The 22595-nt window shown below is 48.1% G+C and overlaps 1 protein-coding gene across 1 annotated transcript; it reads right to left on the bottom strand.

Annotated features, from left to right (window-relative positions):
* Positions 1-6811: 6811 nt before the first annotated feature.
* On the bottom strand, positions 6812-20805 carry LOC148838349 (uncharacterized). Its single transcript, XM_088911170.1, has 13 exons — positions 20697-20805; positions 19755-20599; positions 18932-19043; positions 18511-18577; positions 17558-17745; positions 16946-17056; positions 16462-16579; positions 15186-15258; positions 14435-14539; positions 13717-13788; positions 12922-13003; positions 11700-11768; positions 6812-8124 (listed from the first exon to the last, which is right to left on the bottom strand). Exons 1-13 carry the CDS (start codon positions 20803-20805, stop codon positions 7826-7828), a joined length of 2250 nt encoding a protein of 749 aa, XP_088767296.1. The 3' UTR covers positions 6812-7825.
* Between the last annotated feature and the right edge of the window lie 1790 nt (positions 20806-22595).

Raw genomic sequence — 22595 nt, 5'->3', positions numbered from 1 at the left:
TCCTCTTTAATTGTGCCTTAATTGTCCTTTGTTTCCCAGCCCGTCTGCTGTCACAGCCTCTCAGTTGCTGGGCAGATGTTACAAATCTGCTGCTGTCGGGAGCCAAGCAGACAGAGTGTAGATCCCCCACCCCCACCCCCAGTGTGCGTACAGCCCTAACGAGAGATTAACTGCCCCTCTCCCCATCATTCCCTGTCTCTCGGGGGGTACGGCACTAACAAGAGATTAACTGCCCCTCTCCCCATCATTCCCTGTCTCTCGGGGGGCACGGCACTAACGAGAGATTAACTGCCCCTCTCCCCATCATTCCCTGTCTCTTGGGGGGTACGGCACTAACGAGAGATTAACTGCCCCTCTCCCCATCATTCCCTGTCTCTCGGGGGGTACAGCACTAACGAGAGATTAACTGCCCCTCTCCCCATCATTCCCTGTCTCTCGGGGGGTACAGCACTAACGAGGGATTAACTGCCCCTCTCTCTCTGTGTAAGGATGGAGCACTGACAAAGGACAAGCACTGCTCCCTGTGTGGGAAGGACTGCTCTTCTCTGTCATGTCACTGTGCCCTCCTTCTCTCCTCCCATCCCCCTTTCTCTCCTCCCATCCCTCCTTCTCTCCTCTCATCCCCCTTTTTCCCTCCCATCCCTCCTTCTCTCCTCCCATCCCCCCTTCTCTCCTCTCATCCCCCTTTTTCCCTCCCATCACTCCTTCTCTCCTCTCATCCCTCCTTCTCTCCTCCTATCCCTCCTTCTCTCCTCCTATCCCTCCTTCTCTTGTCCCATCCCTTGTTCTTTCCTCTCATCCCTCCCCCTGCCATTCCTGTCTCTTTTATCCCTCCTTCTCCTCTCATCTCCCCCCACTTTATCCCAGTGGTTGTGGCACAGCAGGGATTTAGCTGGATCACTCAGGATCAGTAGATGACGTTATTGTTCTTTTACAGTGAGAAAACAAATAAGTAAAGGGGGATGAGCCGTGCTGTCTGTGTGCATCAATAGCCTTTCTGAGTGTTAGGGAATTGTGCCTGTGCTCCAGACATGTATTAATCAGTCCCTTGGGTATTAATAACAGGCTGAGATTAGTAATAAGAAAGTTGCTATGATATGCATTGTAATTTCATATTGTTTGGAAGTGTTCACAGTGAAACATTTCAAACAGCATTAGTTATTCAAGGTGAAGTACTGTATACTGTACTGTAGCTTAAAGAGGAGAAAGTTTAAACGGGGGTGATGTTGTTAGTAGAGTGACACAGCGATCTCTTTTAGAAGCACTTGTGACAGTGTTTCACAGTAGTATCTAGATACATAAACTTGTCAAGTTTGCAGATGATGAAATAGAAGGATTAGCAAACACAGTAGAAGCTAAAAAGGAAATTTGCAAAGGCTTAGACCACATTCTAGACTGGGCAAACACCTCTCAGGTGACATTTCACCTGGCTGGGAGCAGAGTGTTACATGTAAGAAGCAAAAAAAAATACACAATCAAGATGGGAAATCAAGATGGGCTTCCCCAAAAGTTGTGTGTCAAAAAAATCTAGATGTCAATTCTGACAAATTCTGACAAAAAAATGTTTTCTACACAATATGGGGGAAGCAAGAAAAAAACATTAAGCTGTGTAGTTAGAAGTGCAGAACTTTAACTAAGGGGTGTAATGCTAAAACTGCACTAGACCATGTGACAGAAAAGGCAACATTACTCTGGTATCTGTCCAGAGAAGACTTCCTGGGTCTAACACTGACAGCCACGAGGGACTCGATCTCTCAAACCTGAATCAGAGAAGACTTCCCGGGTCCTGCCCACTGACACTGACAGCCTGTAAAGTGCTTTGAGTGGAGTGTCCACAAAGGTGCTATATAAGTGGGAAGATGATGATGATGATTATTATTATTATTAAACTAAGAGGAAGTTCTTTTAAAACTGAGAACAGCAGGCATTTCTTCTTTACACAAAGAGTTGTAGGGGTTCGCAACAACCTAGCCAACCATGTGGTTGGAGCTGATATCCTGTTATTTTGAAAGAAATAGTTGGATGAGGTCATCAGATCATCTGAGTACTAACTATAAAGTGGGCAAGATGTGAAGAGTCATTTCCTTTCATGTGTAACCCCACTCCTGCACTTATTGTGTCTATATTGCACTCGCAAGTGAGTGACACACGGATGAGTACAACATTACTAATTCACACAGAAATGCAGTCACTGAACCGTTTATCCCCAGGGGGTACAAAACAGGATAATACACAAAAGTCTGTTCAGACAGTTCTACCCTCCTCAGCATTGTGAAACAGCAAGAGCTAAATAATATAAATTTCTATAATTCCTAGTATCCATCCATTTTCTTACCACTTTATCCATTTCAGGGTTGTGGGGGAGCTGAAGCCTATCCTAGCAAGCGATGGGCGCAAGGCCATCACAGGACATACAGACACAAATACACCCACACTCACAGCAGGGCCAGTTTCCCCAGAAGCCAGTATGTCTACCAGTATCAGTTCTTCAGACACCTGAAGAAGGCTCCATGGCCGAAACGTTGTGTTTTCTCTCCTTTTTTTCAGCATGGAATAAACGTATTACTTGTTCCTTTGCAGCCTATGCATGCTGATGCAGCTACCCACCTGAACTACTGTCTACCAGTATGTCTTTGGACTGTGGGAGAAAACCAGAGCACCCAGAGGAAAGCCACTCGAACACGGGGAGAACATGCAAACTCCACACAGACAGCACCCCAGGTCTGGAGCAGAACCCAGGGCCCCAGGGCTACAAAGCTGCTATGGTAACAACTCTGCCACTGTGCTACCCTATTTCATAGCATCTGTCCATCTATTTCCCCTGTACGACTCTGTATCTGTCTGCAGAGACCAGGCACAGAACAGGCGGTGGGAGCTCTCCGCAGACTCTTCTATTCTGTATCAAGTATCATGCCCATCCATGTCTGCAGCACCGGCCTTCTTAATGTTTCCTAGTGTTCACTCTCCCTTTCTCTGCACTCGTCTCTCTCAGCCTGGCTCACAGTCGCTCTCAATATCTGCCATCGACTCGCCTGTCTGACTCTCTCGCTCCCCAGCCCTCGGACCCACCTGTTGATCTCTGGCGGCTGGAGGCTCGGTGCAGGCAGCGGGGGCGTGCTCCGCAGAACCCCCCGCACGGGCAGGGATTGGGAACGGTGCCGGGGGGGGGCGATGAAACAGGCGTGTCTGGGCAGCGGGACCTTCAGGCCTGTGGAGACGCCATCCTCACGCTCTCTTCCTCTGTCACGTCAATGCCAGCCTGCGTTACCCCTCGGTCTGGAGGCTGCAGGCCCTGCCCTCCCTAGTGTATCGTTTCCTTGCCTGGAGGTCACAGCACCTCTGTGTTACAGTGTTGTCGGTGCAGTATCCAGTACCGTTCTGCTCTCCTGTATAGCAGCTTGAACACCTCCTCCGCTGCTTGGGGCTTCCTCCCTGTAGTCTGGACTAAGTCTCTGCCAATAATCCGCTACAGCAGTAGTCCTCATCAGTAAAATCTTTCTCAAACGCTCAGTTCCAGTTATCGGAGTTCTTGCTCTCCGTGTCTGATGTCATCTTTCTTAAAATCATACCAGATGTGCAGATGTTCTTCCAGAGGTGTTAGAGATGCTCTTACCGAAGGAAGCCCCAGTGCTGGTGTGTCAGCAGGCGCTGTGCGGCTTTGTGACTCTGGCGTGAAGACGGCAGGGGTAAGTGCTGGCTCATGAGGAAGGTGGGCCTCTCGGCACTGGTGCCATGCTGGGGCGAGTGTTAAACGATCTGTCCCGACACAGAGGCAGGCGCTGGGCTGGGCCAGGCTATTGTTCAGCCTTTCCTGTTTTCTCCCTGCTGTCCACCCCCTCTCTCCCAAGCGCAGCCTTGACCTGCTCTCACTCTCAGGCCCTGGCTTCCTCTCTCCTGCTCCTCCTCCCTCTCCCTGCATCTCCTCTCGCTCTCTTCCTCACTGTTCCTCTCTCCTCCCTCTCCCTCCCTTCCTCATTGCTCCTCTCTCCTCCCTCTCCCTGCATCTCCTCTCCCTCTCTTCCTCACTGCTCCACTCTCCTCCCTCTCCCTCCCTTCCTCACTGCTCCTCTCTCCTCCCTCTCCCTGCATCTCCTCTCCCTCCCTTCCTCACTGCTCCTCTCTCCTCCCTCTCCCTGCATCTCCTCTCCCTCTCTTCCTCACTGCTCCTCTCTCCTCCCTCTCCCTCCCTTCCTCACTGCTCCTCTCTCCTCCCTCACATCTCCAATCCTTCTCACTGCTCCTCTCTCTCTCTGCGTCCTTGTCTCTCACGACTCTTCTCCCTCAGTCTTCTTCTTCTCCCTTAGTCTTCCTCACTGCTCCTCTGTGTCCTCGTCCCTCACGACTCTTCTCCCTTAGTCTTCCTCACTGCTCCTCTCTCCTCCCTCTCTCTTCGTCCTCATCTCTCATGACCCTTCTCCCTCAGTCTTCCTCACTGCTCCTCTCTCCTCTCTCTCTCGCTCTGCATCCTCATCTCTCACAACTCTTCTCCCTCAGTCTTCCTCTTCTCCCCCACTTTTTTCAGCTTTAAGCTTCAGTAACTGCACTCTCCAAAGCCAGTATCCAATATAGTCAAATATAGAGGTTTTCATACCACACATTTTCATAAATATTTCTAAAACGCCTAATACTAGGCTTCTAAAACCAATTGAAAATTAAAATACAAACTCAAATCTTTAGTGCAATACCAATTACCAATACCTCATTTATTTATTTGAATATATTGGATGCCAGATTTTGGGGGTGCATCCAATAATAAACGGGCATTCAAATCACATTTTTCATAAATATCTCTAAAATGCTGTATTCTAGGCTTCTAAAACCAATTTGAATTTGAATTTTCAAACATGGACTTAAATAAGAAAACAGTGGCTTTACTTGTTTATATTTCAAACATGGTAATTATTTACCCTCCACTCTGTGATCAGGGTAATTAGCGTGATTATCTTTCATGCTGTTTTAATTGTTATTTTCTATCATTCCGAGTTTCTTGTTTGTCAGGGCAGGGCTCAGCAGAGCTGTGACAGGAGCCCCCAAACACTGGGATGACGAGAACCAGGATTTCAGGAATGTCCTCATTCAGGTGTGCGAGCTGAAATCTTACCCACCACGGAGCAGCAGAAGGATAGTGACAGTGGAACAGAGCAAAACCGATACAAGCTCAGTGACAGCTGGGTCAGGTCTGGTCCTAGTTACTAGTTCAGTCAGGAATAAGGGTGCAGATTCTTAATTAGCACTTGAGGAGAGAGCATGCAGATCTGTGCTCAGGGTGGTGGAAATGTACTTAAGATAAGGTATTTTTGAAACCAGGAAGCAGATTAATTAAAGGCACTAATTAGCACTGCTGATTAAGCGCCCAGGTGGAACAATAACCAGCAGTCACAGGGCTCCAGGATACAGACACTGGTTTCATGGATCCACTCTCTGCTCCAGCCCTTCCTAGACTGCAACCTTGAGTTTCAAAACTAAACTGGAACATGACAACTGGCTGCAGTTTCACCAGGCTCTGCAGGGCGGGAGAAGGTTTGAAATGAGGGTAGGTGCTGTACAGACAGGTGGAAGTGATCACGGTAGAGACCTTCCTCCAGGTCCCCTGTTGATAGAGGAGGGTCTGACCCCTAGGAACCCAGACCAAGTTAGCATCAGTTACCACCCACCAATGCTAAAAGTGGGAATCTAAAGTAACCCCTAAACTAGAAACCCTTCTCTCTGTTCCAAAACTCTCACTTATTGTTTTAAAATAACCTGTACTGTTTAAGTCAACACCAACAAAAAAACAAAACAAAGACTAAGCAGGAAGCTGGCGATAGCTGTTTTCCTATCAACACAAACTCTGAGGAACAAAACCATTCACCAGACCACGAGGCCATTGTTTTCTGTGGTTAGTGTTTTGTTTTTCTGTCCTGTATTTAAAGCCATTTTTAATTTGGGGTGACACTGTTGTTGTTCAACAGAAAGGCTTCTGCCAGGGCAGCGCTGAGAAACCCACGAGCTGCTGGAATGTATTGCTGAACAAGGGCACGCTGTAGAGCAGAGAAGTGATGTGTACCAGTGATCACAGGTCACCTGCTGCCCTTTATTGATGAATTGCCGTTGCTTTGATGGGGTTTGTCACGCCTTCATTCGGCATATCTCTGTCGGTCTTACCATGTGGTTTCACTCAAATAGGTGCTGTAGCAGAATCAGCGTCATGAACAAAATGTCATTTTCATGAGTGGCTGTAAGCCAGCACCACCTCAGACCCTAAACTGTTGAATGGGTTCACAGATGGACAACAAGAATAACACCTGATCTACAAGGACTAGGGGGTTTGTGGCATGACAGAAACACTAGGCCCTTTTCATTGATTTTTGACTCCGACCCGTACAGTCTCACCCCCTCCAGGTGGCGCTGCTGTGTCTGAACGCTCCTCCTGATGGTACCTACACCTCTGCCTCTTCCACCTTCACAGCCTATTTCACTCTATTATATTCATCACTGTCCTTCAGTCAGCTGTTACTCTACAATTCCACTTGCATCATGGCTGCATGTTGATGCAACTGCTTCAATCTCCTGAATTGTTTTTCAAATTCCTTGTATTTTGGTATAAGGGCATAATTACTGGACATAATTTTTGACATTTTGATTTCCGTTCTAGATTATATGATTTTTAGTCTCTCTGGGGACCCTTGTCCTAGGCCTGCTTGTGCCTTTCTGATACAGTTGTAAGCTATTTGTCTGCACAGAACTGAGTCCTGAGGTGCACTCACATACAAGGATGAGGCTGCCAGTCTCTGCAGTCTTCACAGTAAGAACCACTCGTCTAAACATGAACAGGTTACAATATGTATTGACAATCTTACAACACTGTGAACACATGGTACACTGAACAGGTATTAACAATCTGCTGTTAACACTGTGAACACATGTGGTACACTGAACAGGTATTAACAATCTGCTGTTAACACTGTGAACACATGTGGTACACTGAACAGGTATTAACAATCTGCTGTTAACACTGTGAACACCTGTGGTACACTGAACTGATACTAGCAGTTTCCTATTAACACTGTGAACACATGTGGTACACTGAACTGATACTAGCAGTTTCCTATTAACACTGTGAACACATGTGGTACACTGAACTGGTATTAACAGTCTGCTATTAACACTTGAATGCATATGCTACACTGAACTAGTATTACCAGTCTCCTATTAACACTGTGAATACATGTGGTACACTGAACTGGTATTAATTTCCAGTGAACATGCTGAATGCTGTAATGTCACACAGTAAATTCAAATTGATGCAATTTCCTACTCATCACGTAGTGCACCTGTAATAAACAGTTTCCTGTTAACATTTGAATACACATTACACATTGCACTCATGTTAATTTATATCCTGTTACAATGAACTAGTATTAAGTGATTTCCCATTGACATTTTGAACCACAAACAGAACAAAAGCCTATTTACAATGGCCTGACAGGTGAGCAAGTGCTGGCTGAAGAGGCTATGAATCTCTCACCTGTGTCACCATAAGATTACAGGTGACCCAGTCTGCCACAGGTGGCGCTGTTGTGCAGTAGCCCCCGGGGTATCTGAACTGTCTGAACCCCACCCAACCCTAGTGGCAATGATCAACTGTGCACCACCTCTTGGACACTCCCCATCTCAGTGGACTCCAGTGGCACAACCATCTCTGAAAGCCCACGTGCTTGTCTTACATATTTTTTGAGATCAGAGTATTATGCAAATCAATGAAGTAATCTTTTGAATTACCCTCCGAAGGGCCGGGCTCGTACACTGTGACTGCTGTGTGCTAGAAGGGCTTCTCGAGAGACCTTCAGTCTTCCTCACACAGAAAGAGTACAATCTCTCCCTCCTCCTCCAGCTCTGCCCCTTCTTGTTCGGGCTCCTCTGAGCTGAAGGTATTCAGCCCAGCCTTCCTGCCCCTCAGTATGTCCACAGTGCCTCGTGAGTCCCCCCTCTCATGTACTCCTCTCTCCACTGCAACGCTCACTTCGTTCTTCCCTCGTTTCTCCGGTGGGCGCGCACTCTTGTCAGCCTCCAGCTCTGTCCCACCAGCCACCTCGCCACCCAGCTCGGGCACCTCCTGGTCTCGGGGACTCTTCGGTGCCAGTGCTGTCAGGGGTAAACATGGAGATGAGGCACTGGGGTCAGGTCACTGTGTGCTGTGTGGCTGTAGGGGTAAAACATGGAGGTGTGGCACTGGGGTCAGGTCACTGTGTGCAGTGTGGCTGTAGGGGTAAAACATGGAGGTGTGGCACTGGTGTCAGGTCACTGTGTGCCAGTGCTGTCAGGGGTAAACACAGAGATGAGGCACTGGGGTCAGGTCACTGTGTGCCAGTGCTGTCAGGGGTAAACATGGAGATGAGGCACTGGGGTCAGGTCACTGTGTGCCAGTGCTGTCAGGGGTAAACACAGAGGTGTGGCACTGGGGTCAGGTCACTGTGTGCCAGTGCTGTCAGGGGTAAACACTGAGGTGTGGCACTGGGGTCAGGTCATGGTGTGCAGGAGAGCTAATCATCGAGACTGCAGCTCTTTAAAAACATAACAACTGATTCTCGAAAACGACTGATACTCTCATTTCTTCCCAGTTTGCGCCAAGTCAGCTGGAGTCCATGTGCACAGGACGCGGCTTATTCGCAAATGTCAAGTGAAATAATTAAGAAACAATTCTCTGTAAGGTTTCCTACACTCTTCCATGATCCTGTGATCATAGCTAGAGTAATTCCGCCCACATGCTGCCTGATGATTGACTCGTTACTCCTGATCTGTAAACTCATTAAGGCTGAGCCTGCTGCTGGTAAATGCACAGGTGTGGTGAGCCTGCAGGATACAGCAGGCTGCGACTTATTTTTATCATAATTTATCCCTGACACAAATATACTTCTAGCTTACCAGCAGAGAAGGGGATTAACTCGCGAATTTCTGTACTGTTACTTTGAAGGATAAAGCAATTCCCCCAGTTTTTTCTTTAGCTGAAAAGGTCTTTTGTCACAGATATCACTTGATACTTAAATAATTGTGAAAGCGAAACAACTTTAAGGGTATCTCTTCTAAATATTTGTGTCTAAACATAGAAATATATCACGTTATTGGTAAAAAAAAGTAGTTTGCACAGTCCAGTCATCAATGTTGGTGGGTGCCAGGTGCAAGCTGTCTAGCCAAGATGCTGCAATTCCCTGATCCTCTGATAAATGAACAACAGATGAGCTAGATGGGTCGAATGGCTTCTCGGCTTGTGAGCTCTTGGTAAAACAGGGAAAGCCTTGGAAAGAACCACATTTTACTCTGAACTGACAGCTCTGTTTGAACATTTTGCAGATGAGTTACAGGACAAATCAGGACAGAATCAGAAAAGCATTTTGCAATATTCTCTGCCTGCCACCCTACAGCTTCATAGTGAACAGCGCAGAGCATGAGGCAGAAAACACAAACGACTTCTGCCACCTAGAGGAACTGTGTAACACTGCACAAGTCTCACAGTGACACTATGGAGATTACAAGAACCCATTAGGAGCACAGGAGTACAAGAAAACAGGCAGTAGCAGCAACCTGGAAAATTCAACACTACACTGTAGCATACATAATAAGGGGCATTTGTAGATTTAAAATGTATATTTATATAATCATAAGTTAATAAATATATATGATACCTATATGATATATATATATATCATAAGGTAAAAACTACTCACTTGGGTTCACTCAGCCTGCCTTGCAAAGTCCTTGCTAACCTTGCTAACAGTAAACCTGCTACCAGCTCACACTAATCCAGAGCTGCTGCAATCTCCTGCTCCAGGGACAGAACATCCCACACCAAGGCTCTGTCTCCAGGTTTAGAACTGCCCACAAACAGGACACACGTCTTCTCTTCAGGCACAGTCGTCCTCAGGGCCCTTGATCATTTCTATCTTAGGAAGAACCTTGCTCCCCTGATGCCACTGTAGCACAGTCCTGCACACCAGTGGTTCTCAGTCCTGGTCCTGTAGGAGCCTCCCTGTCTCTGCTGGGCTCCATTCCAACTGGGCCCTTAATCACCAGTGCTAACCACTGCCAGTAAATGATCAATTTGCTACTTTAGATCTTTTCTGCCCTCAGTCTTTGGTTTAGAAAATACCCCAATTAAAGTACATGATTTACAACAAGGGGGACAGCGTAGCATTGTTGGTAAGTCTCTGGACTCACAACTGGTGGGCTGTGGGTTCAGAGACTACTGTTGTACCTGGGGTGAGGTACTTTACTCCATTGCTGGGACTGGCCTCCCATCCAGGTGGTGTCATGTGTCTTCTGATCGCTTCACATTTGGAATACTGAGTCCAATCTTGGTCACCGTGTTGAAGAAAAGATATTGCTGCTCTGGGACTTAAGGAAAAGTCCTACCTGGACAGGGTGAAGGAACTGAACCATCTAGGTCCTGAACAGAGAGAATTACAAGGGGACCAAATCCCACTCAGCTTTTTAAGAGGTAAAAGCAAATTGAAAAAAACAAACTCAAATATAAAATGGAAATCAATCTGTGATGTGATGAGGAACTCGGCTGGAGCACGAACCAGCAGGCACAGTGTTGCTCCAGGACCAGAGCAGGCTGTGCTTCTTCTCCCTCAGTGTGCAGAGAATTTTCTTCTTACTTCAGTCAGTTGAGCTTAAAATGTTCACACCAGATACGGAGTGAGAATAGTCTGGAAATGCTACCATTTGTTGCTGCCTTCCTTTCCCAATCTGCCTTCTTCTCTGGAGCCACACGGTTTGAATTAAATGCAAAGATGAGTCAACTTACTTCTTCCTTTCAACCACAACTTCCTCCCATGGGACTCGTCCGACAAGTGTCTGCTGTTTGAGAACAGTCTCAGCTACATGTTTTCACAGGTCCCGTTTCCAATAAACTGTGACCAGTTGGCTGAACAAGCATCCTCATGTACTCTTTCATCTCCAGCAGTGGCAGTATTCTCTCCTGCTGTACACAGTTTGGCCCTCAACACTCTCACTGCTCTCTCTGACGTCTGCAACTTCTGCTTGTCTCTCGCTTATGTGCCCCTCACACTTTTAACGATTACAAACTTCTCCACGAAACCATCTTGTCCACTTCCTCCTGTTTTTCTTCCAACCCTGAGCTACTGTACACTTCCTGTCCCTGCCAGAGTTCCCTAGTGATGGTATTCTAAGAGTTTAACCCACTCACACTCCTTATGTCCCCACATGACCTCAGCATTACAGTTCCAGTCACGTGCAACGTCACCATAAAAAGCTAAAGATTTCACCTCCACAGGAGGTACTTGCTATGGCTTACCAAACTTGATTTGAATAGAAATCTGATTTTTTTAATGGTAATCTGATCTACTGCTCTGGTGTGTGTGCACTGTACAGTGTTGCCACTACCATGGTGTCAAAGCATGGGACCCTCCAAAATATGGGTGACCCATTAAGCACAGGGCCTGGGGCAACTGCCCCAATTGTCTCATCCACCTGGGATGGCTATGACAAGGCCTCCTCCTATTTTACACAACCCCCCCCCAATGTTAGAAAAAAGCAAGATACTGTCCCTGACAGAAAGGTGCGGTAGAGTAAGTGTGTTAGAACTTTACCCTGAGTAGCCCTACGAGGTTAATGTACGAATATACAGGAGTGTCAGCACAGGGTTCCTCCCTGTGTGCCCAGCTGCATATCCCTTTCACGGCCTGAACAAATCTCACCTTTGCGTTTCCTGTATTTTCCCTGGCGCTTCCTGACAGGACTTCCTTCTACGATCATATACAGGCACTCTGGAAAGAAAACAGCAGCAGAACACAGTCCTGACCTCTGCTTCACGATTAGCAGAAGGCCCCAGGCTAAGCCACAGTGAGGCACCAAGGCCCATTCTCTCAGCTGTGTGGTGAGAACTGTTGCATTCAGCCCAAAAAGAAGGGGGTGCCGGCATCATTGCTGTTCACCAGGGCCCACGCTCTACCCTCCACAGCTCTAAGAACTAACAGCACGTCTGCTGTTGTAGTTCTCCCTGGTGTGTGCTACCCTTTGGTCCTTACATGGACCAAGCCACAGTGCTCCACAGTGCTCCGGTTTCACTGGATAGCTGCCTGTGCAGTTATAGAACTATGTCGGAGAGTCATTGGTGCTGATCTTTCGGCCCTGTCGCTTATGAGTTTTGTGTAAAGCATATTCCATTGGAGTGGACCCTTCACACCCTTTGAATTGCAATTACTCCCCTCAGAACACAGATACAGATCTTCCAATCTAAAAATAAATTGATTTCAGTTCTCATTTACTGTATACCTGTGGCAATAACCTTGCTTAAAAAAATATTGTTTAGTGTATTGTTTGTGGGTTTTCTTTATATTGTCTGCTGCTGTAAAGCAAATTGCTTCTTGGGGATAGTAAAGACTCTCTGGTAACAGCGACCATGCTCTGCAGCAGCTCCTTCCAGTTGTCGGAGTTTGTCTCTCAAGTCACAGGCATCATAGCACTATCGCCCTACTGCTCTGTAAGGCTTCTCCTGGCAGAGCAGAAAACCTAGTGTCCTCTCATGTGCACCTGTGTATCAGTGATGTGAGCCCTATGAGCTAAGACACTTCTAGGCCTAATTAATGAGAGAAATGCGATTGTTAAACCCTGAAAATATTAAGTAAAGAGCTCTACATCAAACCTTAAAGACTAGGTAGAGAGCACTTGTCTGCTCTTAGTTACTGCCCTTAGTCTTTAGAAAGATCATTTTAAATTTTTATCTGCTATGTTGCCGTAGTCAATACCTATAAGAAACACGTGTCGTAGGGTACTGTGGCAGCACAGTGACCAGCTGAGTCTGTCTGAGACCACAGCAAAACTGGTAATCTTTTAGAAAAGTCAAGAATTTCCTAGGGAACAAGCTGAAAGGCAAACGTTCAGAGGAGTACAGACAGCACACTGTGGTTTTTGTGGTACCTTCCAAATCACTGTCCTCCGCTGAGCCCTTCTCGTTGCCAGGGTGATATCGATTCTTGAACCCGAACACAGTTGTCCGCTTCTGGAGGACACAGGAAAAGGGCCTGTCAGCTGGATGGTATCCAGCTCCATTGCCTTACACACATACTCTTCTCCAGTGTAGTTTACACACACATTGTCCAAAGTTTTACACGCACACCCTCTTTCAGTACATTTTACACACACAGTCCTCCAGCGTGTATTACACACACTCTTCTCTACTGTATTTTACAAACATGTCCTCTTCTCCAGTGTGTTTTACACACACATTTCCCTTTTCCTGTGTGTTTTACACACACATTTCCCTTCTCTGGTGTATTTTACACACACATTTCCCTTCTCCAGTGTGTTTTACACACACATTTCCCTTCTCTGGTGTGTTTTACACACACATTTCCCTTCTCCAGTGTGTTTTACACACACATTTCCCTTCTCCGGTGTGTTTTACACACACATTTCCGTTCTCTGGTGTGTTTTACACACACATTTCCCTTCTCTGGTGTGTTTTATATACAAATTTCCCTTCTGATAATAATGTAATGATAATAATAATAATGATTCTCTGGTGTGTTTTATACACACAAACCCTTCTGCAGGTCTGGTAAAATCTGGTTCAGCACTGTAACAGGGAGGGATTAAATCTGTCACTTCACCACTGTCGAGCAGCACTGCAGCAAATGGTCAAACAAAGAAAGCTCTAGATTTGAAGAGAGTGGGAGTGAGAGACAGAGTGGAATGGACTGTGTGCGACTCTACCTTAACGGACAGCTTCTGGGCCTTTTTTGCCATGTCCAGTGCGCCAACGATCTTCTTCTTCATCTGTGGTTTCTACGGAAGAGAGCCGTTAGAGTGTCGGCATATTGCAGTGCACCAAGCAATTCCTGTCCGAGAGCTAGACACAGAAGCTTGGGCGTCTATGTCCAGGGCCACAGAAATCTTTCAATTAGGACTGCCCAGCTCTGGCCCCCAAGTCACAATCCAGTCCTGAAAAGTCAGTCAGCATACACACAAAGCATGTTAATGTCCCGCAATTAGTAAACTGAGCAAGCTAATAAAGTCCTTCAGAACGCAGCTGGAATGAACCACAAGACACTGTAACTGTGCAGGTCTGGTTAAATCTTCCCTCCTAACACTGTTCCTTGAGTTTAAGCCTTCATATAAAGCAGCTGAACACAATGTGGTCAACATCCCAGTTAAGGGAAAAAGATGTCTTACTTAACGTTATGTTACACTTAAGATACAAGTTAAGCTATTGACACACTAAGGTCTCTGACAGGTGATGTGTCGGAGAAGAGTACTGTAGCAGCAAGTCTGCTACTGTAGAGTTCATTAATGATCTGTGGTTCGGGGTATAATAACAGAAAATTGCAAGTTCCAAATAAGAATAGAAACAGACAAACATCTGAAAGGCTGGGTCTCTCATGAGCACACTTACCAGTTCTTGTGGTGAATAAACGAATTACTGCATACTCACAGCCCCACTGATGTCTGGGTTGAATTTCTGGAATGCCCTCACCATGGGCTCGGGTACCCAGGCACGGCTGACCGGGTCACTGAAGTATGTCACGTGGTAGTGGGACTGCACAGCAGACAGCGTTAATCAACAAACAGGCCTGCACCAGCAGCTCAGAACCAGTCTGAAACCGTCCAGTGCACTTTCAGGCACTCTTAAATTCACTGTGCAAACATGCATGTGTGTTGAATGCAGGGGCTAGCTGACCTCTGCACCTACTGGCACCCTCCCCAAGCTCATCCCTCTTGAAAATGCCCCAGTGAGCTTCCAAAACTGATACCAATATCGCTGCAAACGTCACAGATCTCCATTTGTACAATTCCAGAGACAAGAAACGGGCAGGAAAGACTGCTGATGACCCCTTCTACCCAGGGTTCTACCTGTAAACGTCCCTCGGGAAGATGCCTTTAGCTTACTAAAACCAGAACTCCTCGGTATGTGAACATCTTTCTTAGGGTTGTCGTTTTCCTTAACCAAAATTCCTAGTTACCTGTGCAGTCTTCATGATGCGTCTTGTCGTGTTTGTGTATGGTATACTGTATGTAGACTTTTTTACAGCACTAACTATACCAGAGGTTATAGTTAAAGGTGATTCTATATGTCAACAGTGGCCCCTGTGAAACACTGTTATAGCCCTTTCTTCAAAATGTGTAACTTAACAAGGGCTACAGGTGGAGGTTACAGCTGGAGAGAAGAAGAACTGTAGCCTCACTGGAGAAATCCTCGAATTCTGAAAATCCATGTAGTCCCCCGTCTCCGGGTCCTTCTCCACCATGGCCGGCCACCTTCACAAAGAGCAACAATTGCCCAGGTAAAGCCATGTATCCATCCATACTGTGCGCTGGCAGGCAGACAGCCAGCACCTGTCATACATACAGCACAGGGCACGTGTCTGAGCTGTTGGTGCAGGTGACATATGGCTTTGTTCAGTAGAGTCTGATAGAGGGGGCAACTGTGCTTCAGAGTTCAACCAGGTCTTTTTTGTGACCAAGCTGTGCCAGGAGAGTAAATACAGTGAGTTAACTATGGTAATGTGTGAAGAGTTACTGTAAGGTGTCTTTACAGGTGTGCTGGCCTTCACTGTGGTCATGAGTCACATCTTCAGACTGCTGTTCCAATTCTGAGCCGAGAGAGACCTCTGCTGGCCAAACCACAGCCAATCATAAGGTGAGGACTGAGCAATATCCAGAGGCACCACACACACTGCTTGGTGCAGACTGGAAATACCTGAGCTGACACAGTACAGTATCTCGAACACAGTCTGTACTCACACCTGAAAGACCACAGGCCTGAGCAGATTTTGGCTAGTGTGGTGTTAAGTGGGCTGAGAGTGAGTGCCTTTCACCTGAAGGAGATATACCCGGGTGGACTTAAGCTGGGGAGCTGGGGAAAGTGCCTTTGTTCAAAGGGTAAAACAGCAGTGGCCACATGGGGACTTGATTCCAAAGCCTTCCAATTAGGAACCCAGTGTCCCAGCCATTGCACACTGCCTCACTTTCACACTTGTGCCTGCTCTGTGTCACACTGAAACCTTCAATTCACTTTTCCATACTCCGTTAAGTTCAATTAAGCTTGAATTGGACCTAGTTAAGCAACATGGAGCTCTGATAGGAGTTAAAACCAGATACATTTGGGGTCCAGAGGGGAGGCCCAGGCTCAGAGGAGACCAAGTTCTTCTCATTTTTAACGAGCAAATATATCTTATGGTTTGTTTTTGTTCTGTTCCTTACGAAGGGCTGCATGTATGTGTCTTTGTGTTGTGTCTCTGTGTTTGTCACTTCATAGTTTCCTTACCAGGGGTAATGTCTGTACATGTCTGTCTGTGTGTCTTTCTAGCTCCTTACCAGGGGTAATGTCTGTACATGTCTGTCTGTGTGTCTTTCTAGCTCCTTACCAGGGGTAATGTCTGTACATGTCTGTCTGTGCCTTTCTAGCTCCTTACCAAGCGTTATCTCTGTACATGTCTGTGTGTCTTTTTAGTTCCTTACCAGGGGTAGCCGAACTGCCGAGCCCACACAATGGAGCCAGGAACCAGGCTGTTAACGACCTCTCTTCTGCCCTCCTCCCATCTTTCTTCAGGGCAGCTGCAGCTCTTGTGTGCTGGGCCTGCAGCACACAGACAGTGAGAGGGAAGCACACGCGACCTGCTCAGCACTGCAACACAGAGCCGGTGTGAATCACAACAGCCTTGAGAAAGAGCCCCTGAGAGCCTGTAAAGTCCTGGCAGAGCAGACCCCATGACATGTTCTGATAGGGCAGGCAGACAGTGTGAGGCCTTGCAAAGATCTTTAAGCTGCCACAGCCGTGGCCTGTCCAGCCTGACAACCCACCAATCGGGCTTGCTTCCATGGGACAGCTCCAGGAGCAGTCTTTCCCAGGTCACTCATTGATTCAATGAAGTCATCGAGGAAGATCGGAAAGCAGGAAGATCCCTGTGTGGCTCCGAGGGCCATCTGGTCCCCCTTGCCGTACCTGTGTTTTGAGAGCAGGTCCAGTCTTCAGGCAGAGCGGAGAGGTCGACGTCAGAGTTCAGCTGCCTCCACTTCCCACAGCTGGGCCTGCTGCACTGCACCCATGAACTCCCTGCATCCGCACAGCAGGGCACAGTTGAGTCCAGCAATGACAGCCAAACCTTGCATTCTGCAAATGCAGCCTGAACTGTCTTTCACTAGCTAGGCTGAAGGGGTGACACCTGGCTGTACGGCCTGGGCGTCTGCCCCCCAGGCACTGCTGCAGAGGCAGGGGAATGGTGACAGAGGTGGGCTACCCAGGCCGCAACCCAGGGGACAGAAGTCTGGCTCCTGCTTCTAGTGATGTGACTGGGGGGTGAGTGGGGTTCGACACTGTACAGCACAGTGAGATTTCCGTGAATGTTTGAGCAAACGCTCGGTGTAGGCATGGTAAAATCATGGTAACAGGCACAAATACAGAACAGAATGGTTACGGTTTGTAAGGGTAAGGCTGGTTTTGGAATAAGAAGTGAAACACCGGATAGTCTCACTTTCTCAACCCCCAGCCCTAGTCACTGCACAAGCCCCATCCCCCCAATTTGAAACAACTCAGCTGGACAACAGTTCAACTCACAATCCTCCTGACTGGAATCGCTGTCCTCCCCTCCTTCCTCCTCCTCCTCCTCCTCCTCCTGCTCCTTCTTCTGGCTGTGCAGCAGCTCTCCTCTGCGTTGCCCGTGTCCTTGCTGAGCATGTCTCTTCTTGTGGCCAGGAGCCAGTCTCACATCGCTGTCCCTGTACTCGGGGTGTCTGTCCTGACCTCTGTGTGACCCCAACAACAGTTGCAGTAAAGCGGAAATTTTATTTACACATTTCTAATCGATAACTGAAATGAATCATTATTCCACCACAGCAAGGGCTGTCATTTTTCTTAACCTGTAATTTTGTATGCCGCATTCTTTCCTGTTCCTTTCGTTAAGCAACTCTATAATTTACTGCACTAAGTGGCCTTGAATAAAGTCTCCTGTTGTCTGATTCAGGGTCGTGGGGGAGCCGGAGCCTATCCCAGCAATGGGTGTAAAGCAGGATAAACCCTGGACAGGACGCCCATTCATCGCAGAGCAGACAGACACAAACTCATACCAGTCCAGTCTTCTCAGAGGCCAGTTAACCTACTGGCATCTCTTTGGACTGTGGGAGGAAACCCATGAGAACACGGGGAGAACATACAAACTCCACACAGACAGCAACCCAGGTCTGGAATTGATCTCAGGGCCCCAGCACCGTGAGGCAGCAATGCTAAACTCTGCAGCGCCATACCAACTAACCATAATAAAGAATAAGACTGTTTCAGGTTTGATGATTAAATTACCTCCTTGCAGAATTCTGGTCACAGTGTGATAAACGTTTATTGGTCTGTAATCCAGGTCCAGGAGGACTGGTGAGTCTATAGGTCCTCATTCTAGCTCACCTCTTAAAGACCATAATCAGTTCATTATCATCTTAACTGGGTCAATTCAACAGCTTTTCCCAGCTGTGCTGACACTGGATCGGGACCGAGACACCTCTGGGTCCTCGCCTCCTCACCTTTGACTGTCGTCATCGATGCTGGCCTGCAGGAGTTCCACCTCGCTCAGCACAGTCCTGGCATCGTCTGCGGCAAACATACACACACACAGGACACATTCAGGCATACAGCCACCGCCGCAGCAGTTTACTGAGGTACTCTGTTTCATGAAAAATATTTTTAATTGGCTTCAAAGGGGCTTACACTGTAAATCCACTGTAACACAGGGCTGGCAAGCTGCCAAAAAGCACTGATAGTCTTCTGCTCTAAAGCAGAGCCGAAACAGACAAGTCTTGAAACTTCATATCAACAGTGAGCAGTGCAGGCAGAACCACTTTTCTCACTACGATTCCTAATGTCCTGGTGCTGAAGGTTTGCTATGTGCGATCATACACACCTCACATCAGCAACACCACATGACGCTGACTACTCATCTCTTACCCAGACACTTGTCCAGAGACTTGTCCAGCACCGCCTGGAAGATGGCGTTGTACTGGCTGTCAGACAGAAAGGGGCTGGGACAGCACTCTTCCCAAACTGAGGAGGCCCCATCCTGAAGAAGACAGAGGCTGAGACGTTTGTCTCCAGCTACCTTCTTGATCTTTTGGATGGGGGCAGCACAGGGAGATTGGAGACAAGAGCCAGGCGGGGCAAAGGCAGACCACAATGACCATTCGCCCCCCCCTCCCCTTCACACCCCACACTCCCTCACCCCCTCTCTAACCCACACTCCTCTCTCACCCCTACGCTCCCTCACCCGCTCTCTAACCCACACTCCTCTCTCACCCCTACACTCCCTCACCCCCTCTCTAACCCACACTCCTCTCTCACCCCACCCTCCCTCACCCGCTCTCTAACCCACACTCCTCTCTCACCCCTACACTCCCTCACCCCCTCTCTAACCCACACTCTTCTCTCACCCCACCCTCCCTCACCCGCTCTCTAATCCACACTCCTCTCTCACCCCTACATTCCCTCACCCCCTCTCTAATCCACACTCCTCTCTCACCCCTACATTCCCTCACCCCCTCTCTAATCCACACTCCTCTCTCACCCCTACACTCCCTCACCCGCTCTCTAACCCACACTCCTCTCTCACCCCCACACTAGCTCACCCCCTCTCTAACCCACACACCTCTCTCACCCCTACACTCCTCACCCCCTATCACCCCCACACTCCCTCTAACCCAGAAAAGCACTATATAAGTGTAGGGATTATTATTATTATTATTATTATTATTACTAACCCACACTCCTCTGTTACCTTGCTGTTTTTTGAGGTCCCTGCCCTCTCTTCCCCTGTTGTCCTCCAGACAGGTAGGCCTCTAGGTTTCTCCTCAGGCTCCTGGTCTGACTCGCCAGTTTTCATCTTTGGTTTCTTCTTGTCGGTTTTGGGCCGGTCTCCCTCCTTTGCTCCCTCTTTCAGGACAGAGCCCGTCCCTCCGGGCAGCGGCCCGTCCCCGCGCTGGCCGCCCGCTCTGTCCTTCTTCCTCCCGCTCGGCTCTGCGGCTCCCGCTCTCTTCCCTCTGGGCTGCAATCCCGCCCAGCCCTTTCCACCCCCGCAGCCTGCCAGGCTCTCCTTTATCCCAGCCGTGCCTGGCTGCGCAGTGCCCTCCTCCTCCTCCACCCGCAGGGCCTTCTCCTCCCACCCCTCTCCCCTTCCCGAACCTCCACCGGGGCCTACAGCCTTCCCCTTCCTCCTTCTCTCCCCCCCTGTCCTCCCAGGCCCCAGGAGCTCCTTTCCCTCGCCCTCCAGCCCCGGCACCCTCGGGCTCCGCTCCTCGGGACTGTCGCCGCCCGCAGCTGCTGACCCGCTCTTCCCCGTCCGAGGAATCGGCCACTCTCCTGACACCTCCTTGGATTCCTCTCCTGCGCTTCTCCCTGCTCCGATTCCCCATCCCGGGCTCTCCTCGCCGGCCTTCCGACCTGCCCTTCCTCTCGGCCCCGCCACCTTCTCCCTCTCCCTCACTCCTGTTCCCCTCTCCTCCTGCGGTCCTTTCCCCTGTCCTTCGCCCGGCCCACCCAGGGCGACTGGGGGAGCGAACTTTGGCTTCTTCATCTTCAGCTTCTCTACACAACACAAACAAATACATACTGATGGGACATAAACTGGGGACACACACATCTGAAACGCTGTCGTGCTTAAGTCCAAAAACGCCGGCTGGACAAGCTGCCGGAGGACTCGCTGTCAGATTTCAGGAATCACTCTTGAAGAACAGGAGGAAGGTGGCAGGCGAGAGCAGGCCTGTTGGCACATGTGCCACGTTTGATAGTTGGTAGCCAATCGATGCCAAGATCTTGTCCAGCTGTTTCATGAAAGGGCCTAGGATATCGGCTTCAGCAACACATCTGGACAGCTTGATCCACACTCCCACCACCCTTTGTGCAAAGCCGCACCTCCTGCTCTCAGTTTTAAATGCACTTCCACGTAATCTTCACTTGTGTCCTCTACCTATTTTTTTTAATTTGTATTTATTCATTTTCCTTTCTAAATGAAAAGAACGGACACGGTAAAATTAAATAATAACTATGGATTGAGAGGAATGTTAGAAAACATCCATCTCTTTTCTCACCACTTCTTCCAATTCAGGGTCACGGGGGAGCCGGAGCCTATCCCAGCAAGCAACAGACGCCAAGCCAGGTACACCCAGGGCAGGACGCCAGTCCACCAAATGGTGCACACACAGACACTCACACCAGCACCAGTGTTCCCAGAAGTCAATGAACCTGCCACCATGGCTTTAAACTGTGGGAGGAAACCCACGCAAACACAGGGAGAACACGCAAACTCCACACAGACAGCACCCAGGGCCCCAGTGCTGCAAGGCTTCAGCGCTAACCACTGCACCACTGTCGCCTTATTTGAGAAAACACAGCAGGTGAGTTCATCAAGACACACTCTCAGGACTCACCCACACCCAAATACACTCTCAAGACTCACACACACACCCCAGACATACTCTCATGACTCACACACAAGCCAGACACACTATCAAGACTCACACACACCCACAGACAGACTCTCAAGGACTCACACACTCTTAAGTAACACATTCACGCTTGCAGTCTCACATACACAACCTTGGTCTCAGACACGTGCAGGTCTTTGAATTATGTATGTGTTTTACATTATTTACCCACATTTACTTAAGGGAGTCACTTGAGATTTTTAGTAATTTTGTTTTCGAAAGGTTCACCACCCGGTTTCCAATATTATTAAACCGCAATGTACAATATTTGGTGGTGGGTCTAATATAAACATTGTTAAAACGTACTGTCAATTTCCTTCCAGACCAGACACCCGAAAAAGGAAAGATTTAAATAATTAAAGCCCCAATTGTCTATGTAATTCACATCGAAGACAGATGGACGAACTGTCTATTAAATTGCAGTCAAATGTAAACGAATCACATTTTCTGTACGGTGAATAGAAACTGTTGTTTCTTTTACTGAAAACAACGACTTCGGATTTATGAAGTGTAGCATTTAGTTACGATCTCATCCATTTCTTTACATTTTAAAAGAAAACTAAAGAACCAATGGCGATAAGGTTTGTAAATCGGTTGGGAAAAGCGACTGAAAGTAACATGTTATCCCTTCAAAGAGGGGTATCGCGTCTTTAAAATAAAAGCTCGGGAAAATGTAAACAGAACACAAGCAAATGTAGAATAAATTCATAAAAAGTCATTGGTCCCAAGTAACACCGGCCGCGGCTACCGAGACGGAAATCCCACAGCTGGACCAGGCCGTACCTACCCAGGCTGAAACAAACTTGAAAGAAAAAAACGCTCCTATTTTACCTCTTCCTTCGTCCATTCTCCACAAAACCGCCTGGTTTCTGTCGTAACTAGTGAAACGCGGAGATGGAGAACACAAAGCTGAACAAAATTCGTCACAAGTTTTAGAGCCGTTTTTTAGGGGCAGCGAGGCGAGGACTCGCGCGGGCAATGGGGTAGGTCTCGCGCGCCTTGTCGCCCTCCGAGCGCGCTGGGCCGAGGGCGGTCTCGAGCCAGAGGGTGATCTAAGACAATACGGAATAATAAGTTGTGTAAAAACACTCCACAAAAGAGCGGTTATATCATGTATGCAAGGGATCCAAAAATGC

This window comes from Atractosteus spatula, chromosome 3 (genome assembly GCF_055471065.1).
Source record: "Atractosteus spatula isolate fAtrSpa1 chromosome 3, fAtrSpa1.hap1, whole genome shotgun sequence".
NCBI classification, from domain to species: domain Eukaryota; kingdom Metazoa; phylum Chordata; class Actinopteri; order Semionotiformes; family Lepisosteidae; genus Atractosteus; species Atractosteus spatula.
Note: the sequence above shows the minus strand (reverse complement) of the source record. Positions and strands in the feature narration are given on the sequence as shown.